Source organism: Lepidochelys kempii, chromosome 1 (assembly GCF_965140285.1).
Source record: "Lepidochelys kempii isolate rLepKem1 chromosome 1, rLepKem1.hap1, whole genome shotgun sequence".
Taxonomy (NCBI): domain Eukaryota; kingdom Metazoa; phylum Chordata; order Testudines; family Cheloniidae; genus Lepidochelys; species Lepidochelys kempii.
The window spans coordinates 47,488,677-47,499,034 of NC_136380.1; the positions used below are offsets into that span (position 1 = coordinate 47,488,677).

At 47.1% G+C, this 10,358-nt stretch overlaps 2 protein-coding genes across 9 annotated transcripts in view; one reads left to right on the forward strand and one right to left on the reverse strand.

Annotated features, from left to right (window-relative positions):
* Positions 1-2,068, reverse strand: part of SLC7A1 (solute carrier family 7 member 1) — a 62,857-nt gene extending 60,789 nt beyond the window's left edge. For all 6 annotated transcript variants that reach the window (XR_012158538.2, XR_012158532.2, XM_073340963.2 and 3 more), the window contains exon 1: positions 1,173-2,068. The gene's annotated coding sequence lies outside the window, so the exon portion shown is untranslated. The remainder of the gene's footprint in view (positions 1-1,172) is intronic.
* LOC140910329 (uncharacterized) lies at positions 556-10,142 on the forward strand. Of its 3 annotated transcripts, none has more exons than XM_073340992.2 (3): positions 556-1,704; positions 3,850-8,910; positions 9,499-10,142. In XM_073340992.2, exons 2-3 carry the CDS (start codon positions 8,328-8,330, stop codon positions 10,011-10,013), a joined length of 1,098 nt encoding a protein of 365 aa, XP_073197093.1. In that variant the 5' UTR covers positions 556-1,704; positions 3,850-8,327; the 3' UTR covers positions 10,014-10,142. The 3 variants fall into 3 exon arrangements, with proteins under 3 accessions (XP_073197093.1, XP_073197101.1, XP_073197108.1); XM_073341000.2 differs by having other exon boundaries at positions 556-1,637; XM_073341007.2 differs by having other exon boundaries at positions 556-1,100.
* Positions 10,143-10,358: the final 216 nt, after the last annotated feature.

Below are 10,358 nucleotides of genomic sequence, written 5' to 3' on the forward strand. Positions count from 1 at the left end.
TTCCCTTGCAATTGATAGAGAAAAGAAACATGGCATTGCAATCATGCTTGAATGATGTTAGGCAACTAAAGAGAACTAGCTACTTCAAGAAAAGGAAGCGACAGATTCTCCATGCATTCAACTAGAAAGTACTCACAGGACCTCCTTTCCAGTACGTGGCTTAATGGCTTTTACTCCACCACTCAGCTCGCACAGGGGGGTGAACAATGACAAAATGTGATTGATTGAAAAAAGTCACAAGGGAATCTGATCAAATTCACAAGTCCAGCTTCCCCTCACCTCTTACCCAAAAAGCGGGGGGAAAGCACCGGCCATAGCGGCCACTGTAGTCATTATTAGACTTCGCACGTGGGTTTGAGCGGATTCATCGGCCGCTTTTTTCTATTCTAATCAAGAGAGATTAGTTGCCTATAAACGTGGGATCTGATGCCTATAAATGTGGGATCGCCATTACCTCTGCTAAAGGCATGCCAGGCCACTTTCCTCCCACAAGCAGGTAGCTCGCCAGCTCTGACTTTTCATTCAGCGCCCCACCCCGCAAGCCAGGACAGCCAGTTACAAGCATCACTGCGAGGTGGGAGACGCTAGCAGCGTGGCACTACCTCGGCAAGGAGGAGAGGGCGATAAGCGGCGACTCATTACAACCAGAAGCACCATGTAAGGCGAGGTTCCCAGGACGCAGCCGTAGATCTGGCCGGCTGTCTCTGCATGTGGGGCGTGAGCAGGGATCTTGCTCCCCGGAAGCTCGTTGTAAGAGCGTTTTGGGGACAGGGAGGGGGGGTTAAGACCGTCTACAAGAGCGGACCCCCCCCGCGCACTGACCGACTCAATGAAGCTGGCGCTGCTTCCTCTCGCCATAGTATAAATATTGCATCATGCACCATGCCGCGTAGTAAAATGGATCCCCGCGCTGCCAGAGTGAATTAAAGCAGCCCCCGCAGCGGGAGGACACCACATGCCTGCGGCAGGGCGAGCAGGCCAGCACCCCCGGGCGGATCACACGCGGGCACAGCAGCCGGGAGAGAGCCGCGTGGAGCCCGCACGGCCCTGGCTTCTCCGCATTAGCGCCAGCCCCGCCTGTCCCCGGGGCGCGCGGCAAGGTGAGGAGCAGGGGCGGCAGCAGCCCGCCCGGCCGCCCGCGGGGCAGAGCAAGGGCAGCGCATCACACTCACCCTGCCTGTGCCCGGCTGGAAGGGCGGCTGCAGCAGCAGATGGGCCAGGCTTGTGCCAAGGGCGCTGAGACCGGCGCAGGGGCCCGAGGGAGAGAGGCGCAGTCCCCGGCCGGCGCCCACAGGAAGAGACGATGCAGGTGCTGCTGCGGGAGGGGGGCGGCTGCGTGCGGGGCGCACGGGCTTAGTTTCCGGCTCTCTGCACACCTCGCCTCCTGTCCGGTCCGCGGCAGCCCTGCTGGGTGGTAGGCTCGGCGGCTCCTCCTCCCTGGATGAAAGAGAAGGGGATGGGCGGGCTTGCGAAGAGCCGACCGGGGAGCCCCCTGCCTCCTCCCTTTTCGCAGACAGCAGCATTGTGGGAGCTCGGCTCACCTCCTGCGAGCGCCTCGCCGCCTGCCCGCCCGGGAAAAGACTGCGCGCAAAAGTACCAGGAGGCCGGAAGGGGGGCGCGCCTAGGAGTGGGGCTAAGTAAGGAGAGGGTCTCCGCCAGGGCTGGGAACAAAGGCCGGATCGGGCTGGTTAGCGCGGAGGCTAGGTAAGGGCCGGGGCTGGGCGGTCAGGGCTGAGGGCAGCGCTGTAGGGAGCAGGCACCGGGGTGTGAGCGCAGGCTCAGCCCGCGCATACAAAGGGATCCAGCCCGCGTGGCCCGGGCCGCCTGCCTGTGCGCGCCTAGCCGGGCTGGGTGGGCTGCCGGCGCTGTCCGGATGTGCAGGGCGGGCTGCCAGCCGCGGGGAGCCGGGGTGGGGGGCAGGCGAGGACAGGTAATTGCATAACGTCTCCGCCTAATGGGGCCCCCGAGGGGCTTCTGCGGCCTGGCAGAGAGCTGGAGAAACGCAGAGAGCGAGGCTGCCCCTTTAGAAGGGCCACTGCCTGCATTTGAAAGATAAAAATGTAACCACCCCCCCTTCGATGGTGCCCCCCCCAGGAAAACTCATCTGCCACCAAAGCTACCTCCAAACCTCCCTGCAGCTATTAGCACCTGCTGAACACACACACGTACACACCCCCTCCCTTCCTCCCTCCAAAGCGTGTCTGTCTCATCAACAGAAGTTAATCTAATATATTACCTCCCCGACCTTATCTCTCTCTCGCACACATGCATTCTCTCCCACTCTCCTTCCCTTCTGCCTGCTGCCAGCTTCTGTTCTCCGCTCCAGGGGCCAAATTCTGCTCTCAGTTTTGTGTCCGCAGTCCCATTAACTGCAGTGAGGTGGTACATGGACAACTGGGAACAACTGACTGGACACAGTGCAATGCTGTGGCATAAGGGGCCAATGCAATTCTTGGCTGTATAAACCGGAAGTAGAGAGTAGGAGTTGGTGATTTTGTTTCGAAAGGGCATTGGTGAGATGGATATTCGAATACTTTGTTCATTTTGGGGTCCATAGTTTTAAATGGATGTTGTAAAGTTGGAGAAGATGCAGGAAAAAGTCACAAAAATGATTTGAGGGCTAGAGAACATGCCTTATAGTAAAAGCGGCAAAGAGTCCTGTGGCACCTTCTAGACTAACAGACGTATTGGAGCATAAACTTTCGTGGGTGAATACCCACTTCATCGGATGCATGTCTTACAGTGAGACACTTAAAGAGCTGGAGCTGGTTAGTTTACTGAAAAGATGATTGACAGTTGACTTGATTAGTGTCTAAGTACCTTCAGGGGGAGAAAATACCAGATATTAAAAGGCTCTTCAGTCTAGCAAAGGAAGGCATAACAAGAACCAATAGCTGGAAGCTGAAGCCGGATACTCAAATTAGAAATTGGTCCCAACGGTTAAAAGTATTGTGCCTAACTACCAAGGGAAGTGATTGATTCTCCATCTCTTCATGCCTTCTGATCAAGACTGATGCCTTTCTGGAAGTTATGCTTTAGTGAACACACAAGTGTTTGGGCTTAGTACAGGACTAACTGGTGAAATACGGGAGGTCTGACTAGATGATCTAATGGTCCCTTCTGGCCTTAAACTCTTTGAATCTATGAATTTGACCATGCCATTTTTATGATTGGCTACGGATTAGACTGAGCTGGTACGTGGTTGAATGAGCCTGTACTCAGTGGTATGCCATACGCTGGTGTTCCCATTTGTTTCTGCAGAATGTGAGCTTTCATTTACTGAAAAATATTAAATTTCTAACCTTTATGGCTGTTAAGAAACTCTTGGAATGTGGACTTGCTGTATGCACAAACAGCCTGAAACTGTAGCTCTGAAATGTGAATTGTACACATTAATTTCCAGGCGGTGTTAATTCAGAAGCCTAATGATGACAATTAAAATGTTGCCATTGTGAACAATTTCATCACCAATCACTTTAGCAAACAAACTGTCTGAAATCAATGGAGCTGTGTTGCCAATTTACACTAACTGAGGATCTCTGTTTTGAAAGTTCTTTGTCAAACAGAAAGCAAACAGCAAAAATATAATGCTTGCTTTAAAATCTTCTCTGTGCTTTGGGTCGCTGGTGCTGATTTAATCTGGAATGCCCCATTAAATGCATATAGAATAAATACCAGGAAAATCTGAATAATTTCATGAGAGTTCTGTTCTATAAAACAGGATAACAGAGCTTCTGATGGGATTCTGGCACCATAATGCAAAATGTTCCTATTTGATGATATACTAATTTAAAGCAATCCTTCCTCTCAAAATCTTTAACCTTCTCTTCTCGTGTCTGTCTCTCTCAGGTGGAGCAGCTCCCTTGGGAACACTACCCAAAAGCCCCCTTTGAAGAAGTACTCGAGTGACCATCTGTGAAGTGCTATCTGAGCAAATCATTCTGAAACCTGCTTGCACCTCCCCTTTTAAAGTGCTTCCTAAACTGCAATCCCACAATGTTAAGATGTTTACCTTTGGTGGGCAAAGTAGCTCGCTGTTGATTTTTCATTTATATTCGGCTACTTTTTATAAAGGAGTTCCAGTGTATGTAAAGCTACAGTCCATTTTGCTCCATATAGATCATTGTTACAAAGGACCAATTCACTTTCCTCACACACAACTCAGTGGGACTGGTCACATCAGTAAGGTTGGCAACGGCTTGAGAAAATAGCCCTCAATATAGACTTTTTAAGAAATGGTCTGAGAAATTCTCTTTTGTTGCAGGTTTCAGAGTAGTAGCCATGTTAGTCTATATCAGCAAAAAGAATGAGGAGTACCTGTGGCACCTTAGACTAACAAATTTATTTGGGCATAAGCTTTCGTGGGCTAAAACCCACTTCATCAGATGCATGCAGTGGAAAATACAGGAGGGAGAGAGAGAGAGAGATAGATCTCTCTCTCTAATATATATATAGAGAGAGAACATGAAAAAATGGGTGTTGCCATACCATCTCTAACAAAACTAATCAATTAAGGTGAGCTATTATCAGCAGGAGAAAAAAACTTTTGTAGTGATAATCAGGATGGCCCATTTCAAACAGCTGACAAGAAGATGTGAGTAACAGTAGGGGGGAAAAAGTCTTAATGCAAAAGAATAAATGGACACAAATCAGACGTCAAGAATCATAACATTCAAAAAACAGTCGGAGAACACTTCAACCTCCCTGATCACTCAATTACAGACTAAAAGTGGCAATTCTTCAACAAAAAAACTTCAAAAACAGACTCCAGCGAGAAACTGCAGAACTGGAATTAATTTGCAAACTGGACACCATTAAATTAGGCTTGAATAAAGAGTGGGAGTGGATGGGTCATTACACAAAGTAAAAACTATTTCTCCATGCTAATTTTTCCCCTACTGTTACTCACACCTTCTTGTCAACTGTTTGAAATGGGCCATCCTGATTATCACTACAAAAAAGTTTTTTTTCTCCTGCTGATAATAGCCCACCTTAATTAATTAGTCTCATTGAGTTGGTATGGCAACACTCTTTTTTTTTTTCATGGTGTGTGTCTGTCTGTCTGTCTTCCTACTGTATTTTCCACTGCATGCATCCGATGAAGAGAGCTGTAGCTCACGAAAGCTTATGCCCAAATAAATCTGTTAGTCTGTATCAGCAAAAAGAATGAGGAGTATTTGTGGCACCGTAGAGACTAACCCAGCTACCCCTCTGAAACCTGTCATAGTTTTACAAGTTCTTTTCTGTTCAGCCTTTGAAACAATGCTGTAGTGTTAATTTTGCACTGCAGGCTCTTGGGCAAGCTGTGGCAAACACCAGGAGAATACGATCTTTGCCTTAATCTCTCACTAGAGAGAGCAATTTTTGGTACACAGTTGCTTTCTGATAACCAGGCATTGCTGCTGGGGCTGAGATTTCTGAAAGAGGGTTTGCCTGCTTGCCCCTTGTGATGACCTTTGATCTAGGATTGCTGTAAGTGTGTAAATAAAACAAAATGCACTAGGAATATACCCAGACTCCATAACAATGATTTATCTTCCACTAGGAGACTGACTTGTAAGGCCCTGAAATCTGCTAACACTCAAATGAGGAGCAATATTATAAACCAGCTTTGGAATTTTTATTACATATGTACATAAGTTATTTCCTGCAGAGAAAAGGACTAGATGGGGCCAAACCCTGTGCGGAAGTACAACAGAGGAGAAGGCACAAGGGTTGGGATTTGAAAAAGCACTCAACTGCACAGGGCCCAGGCCCCACCTTAGTCCTTGCACTCCAGACCATACTAAATTTGGGAGAGTCTAATAGCAACAGCAGCTATAGCCTCTGTGGAAAATGCACACAAACATGCACACAAGCCAACAGATCTTGGCTAGAGCAAGGGAGTATACATTGCAACCCCATTAAAGGCTGTATCAATATCCACTGTTGTATGCATGTATCAGATCCAGAGCCATTGGTAAGGAACTACAACCTGAAAAGAGCCCAGGGGCTGCACCCCTCTTCCAGCTCGTGGGCTGGAGTTGTAGCTGTGGAGAGGCTACATTGCATCCCCACAGGCTTCCCATGGGTTGAAGGTTTGATTTCCATTCCCTCCACTACACCTTTGGAGTTCTCCGCACAAAGCCCGGTTACTCAGGCTTTGTGAGAGAAAGGCGAATTGCATCCTAGCAGCACTTTAAATCATCTCTACCTTTTTAATTGAAAGCGGAATCACTGATTTGTTTTAGTTACAGGTAAGATAAGTCCATCTATCTAAGCCTTTATACCACGCTCAACACCCTAATATTTGAGTGCTTGTACCCAATACATCAAATAAGCCTTTGATTTCATTTGTCTTTGTCCTGTCCCCTTGTTTCTTAGAAATAGAATCAGAGAAATGTAGGGCTCGAAGGGATCTCGAGAGGTCATCAAGTCCAACCCCCTGTGCTAAAGTAGGGCCCAGTAAACCTAGACCATCCCTGACAGGTGTTTGTCTAACCAGTTCTTAAAAACTTCCAATGATGGGGATTCCATAACCTTCCATGGAAGCCTATTTCAGAGCTTAATTACCCTTATAGTTACAAAGTTTTTAATATCTAACATAAATCTCCCTTGCGGATTAAGCCCATTACTTCTTGTCCTTCCTTCAGTGATCATGTAGAACAACTGAACACTCATCCTCTTTATAACAGCCTTTAATATATTTGAAGACTGTTAACAAGTCCCCCCTTTAGTCTTCTTTTCTCAAGACTAAACATGCCCTGTTTTTTTAACCTTTCCTCATAGGTCAGGTTTTCTAAACCTTTTATCATTTTTGTGGTTCTCTGGACTCTTTCCAATTTGTCCACATCTTTCCTAAAGTGTGGCACCCAAACCATGTGAGGCCTCACCAGTGCCAAGAAGGGTGGGACAGTTACCTCCCATGTCTTGCATATAACACTCTTGGTTAATACAGAGTGATATTAGCCTTTTTCATAACTACAACGTATTGCTGACTTCTATTCAATTTGTGATCCACTATAACCCCTCAAATCCTTTTCAGTGATACTACAGCTTAGCTAGGTGTTCCCCATTTTGAAATTATGCAATTGATTTTTTTCCTTCTTAAGTGTAGTATTTTGCACTTATCTTTTTTTTTAATTTCATCTTGTTGATTTTAAGCCAATTTTCCAATTTGTCATGTTTGTTTTGAATTCTAATCCTATCCTCTACAGCAGTAGTTCTCAACCAGGGGGTACACAGAGGTCTTCCAGGGGGTACATCAATTCATCTAGATAATTGCCTAGTTTTACAACAGACTACATAAAAAGTACTAGTGAAGTCAGTACAAACTAAATTTTCATAGACAATGACTTGTTTGTACTGCTCTGTATACTATACACTGAAAAGTAAGTACAATATTTATATTCCAATTGATTTATTTTTATATGGTAAAAATGAGAAAGGAAGCCATTTTTTAGTATTAGTGTGCTGTGACACTTCTGAATTTTTATGTCTGATTTTGTATGCAAGTAGTTTTTAAGTGAGGTGAAACTTGTGGGTATGCAGACAAATCAGACTCCTGAAAAGGGTACAGTAGTCTGGAAAGGTTGAGCCACTGCTCTAAAGTGCTTGCAACCCCGCCCAGGTTGGTGTCTTCTGAAAATTTTATAAGAATATTGTCCACTCCATTATCCAAGTCATTAATGAAAATATTAAATAGTATTGGACCCAGGACAGACCCTCCCAGTTTGACAGCAAACCACTGATAACTACTCTTTGAGTACGATTTTTCAACCAGTTGCGGACCCACCTTACAGTAATTTCATCAAGACCACATTTCCCTAGTTTGCTTATGAGAATGTCATGTTTCAAAAGCCTTTCTAAAATCAAGATATATCACATCTATTGGTTCCCTACTATCCACTGACAAAGAAGGAAATTTGGTTTGGAATGATTTGTTTTTGATAGGGTTATAAGGAAGAGCCAGCATGGCTCTATTATCCTCTAGCCCTGGTCTACACCAGGAATTTAGGTCGAATTTAGCAGCGTTAAATCGATGTAAACCTGCACCTGTCCACACAATGAAGCCCTTTATTTCGACTTAAAGGGCTCTTAAAATCGATTTCCTTACTCCACCCCTGACAAGTGGATTAGCGCTTAAATTGACGTTGCCGGCTCGAATTTGGGGTACTGTGGACACAATTCGATGGTATTGGCCTCCGGGAGCTATCCCAGAGTGCTCCATTCTGACCGCTCTGGACAGCACTCTCAACTCAGATGCACTGGCCAGGTAGACAGGAAAAGAACCGCGAACTTTTGAATCTCATTTCCTGTTTGGCCAGCGTGGCAAGCTGCAGGTGACCATGCAGAGCTCATCAGCACAGGTGACCATGATGGAGTCCCAGAATCGCAAAAGAACTCCAGCATGGACCGAACGGGAGGTACGGGATCTGATCGCTGTTTGGGGAGAGGAATCCGTGCTATCAGAACTCCGTTCCAGTTTTCGAAATGCCAAAACCTTTGTGAAAATCTCCCAGGGCATGAAGGACAGAGGCCATAACAGGGACCCGAAGCAGTGCCGCGTGAAACTGAAGGAGCTGAGGCAAGCCTACCAGAAAACCAGAGAGGCGAACAGCCGCTCTGGGTCAGAGCCCCAAACATGCCGCTCCTATGATGAGCTGCATGCCATTTTAGGGGGTTCAGCCACCACTACCCCAGCCGTGTTGTTTGACTCCTTCAATGGAGATGGAGACAATACGGAAGCAGGTTTTGGGGAAGAAGAAGATGATGAGGAGGAGGAGGTTGTAGATAGCTCACAGCAAGCAAGCGGAGAAACCGGTTTTCCCGACAGCCAGGAACTGTTTCTCACCCTAGACCTGGAGCCAGTACCCCCCGAACCCACCCAAGGCTGCCTCCTGGACCCAGCAGGCGGAGAAGGGACCTCTGGTGAGTGTACCTTTTAAAATACTATACATGGTTTAAAAGCAAGCATGTGAAAGGATTACTTTGCCCTGGCATTTGCGGTTCTCCTAGATGTAGTCCTAAAGCCTTTGCAAAAGGTTTCTGGGGAGGGCAGCCTTATTGCATCCTTCATGGTAGGACACTTTACCACTCCAGGCCAGTAACACGTACTCGGGAATCATTGTAGAACAAAGCATTGCAGTGTATGTTTGCTGGCATTCAAACAACATCCGTTCTTTATCTCTCTGTGTTATCCTCCGGAGAGTGAGATATAATTCATGGTCACCTGGTTGAAATAGAGTGCTTTTCTTCAGGGGACACTCAGAGGAGCCCATTCCTGCTGGGCTGTTTGCCTGTGGCTAAACAGAAATGTTCCCCACTGTTAGCCACAGGGAGGGGGGAAGGTTGAGGGGGTAGTCACGCGGTGGGAGGAGGCAAAATGCGACCTTGTAACGAAAGCACATGTGCTATGTATGTAATGTTAACAGCAAGGTTTACCCTGAAAGAGTGTAGCCACTGTTTTATAAAATGTGTCTTTTTAAATACCGCTGTCCCTTTTTTTTTCTCCACCAGCTGCATGTGTTTCAATGATCACAGGATCTTCTCCTTCCCAGAGGCTAGTGAAGCTTAGAAAGAAAAAAAAACGCACTCGCGATGAAATGTTGTCCGAGCTCATGCTGTCCTCCCACACTGACAGAGCACAGACGAATGCGTGGAGGCAAATAAAGTCAGAGTGCAGGAAAGCACAAAATGACCAGGAGGAGAGGTGGTGGGCTGAAGAGAGTAAGTGGCGGGCTGAAGCCAGGGCTGAAGCTCAAATGTGGCGGCAGCGTGATGAGAGGAGGCAGGATTCAATACTGAGGCTGCTGCAGGACCAAACCAGTATGCTCCAGTGTATGGTTGAGCTGCAGCAAAGGCAGCTGGAGCACAGACTGCCACTGCAGCCCCACTGTAACCAACCGCCCTCCTCCCCAAGTTCCATAGCTTCCACACCCAGATGCCCAAGAACACGGTGGGGGGGCCTCCGGCCAACCAGCCACTCCACCACAGAGGATTGCCCCAAAAAAAAGAAGGCTGTCATTCAATAAATTTTAAAGTTGTAAACTTTTAAAGTGCTGTGTGGCATTTTCCTTCCCTCCTCCACCACCCCTCCTGGGCTACCTTGGTAGTCATCCCCCTATTTGTGTGATGAATGAATAAAGAATGCATGAATGTGAAGCAACAATGACTTTATTGCCTCTGCAAGCGGTGATTGAGGGGAGGAGGGGCGGGTGGTTAGCTTACAGGGAAGTAGAGTGAACCAAGGGGCGGGGGGGTTCATCAAGGAGAAACAAACAGAACTTTCACACCGTAGCCTGGCCAGTCATGAAACTGGTTTTCAAAGCTTCTCTGATGCGTACCGCGCCCTCCTGTGCTCTTCTAACCGCCCTGGT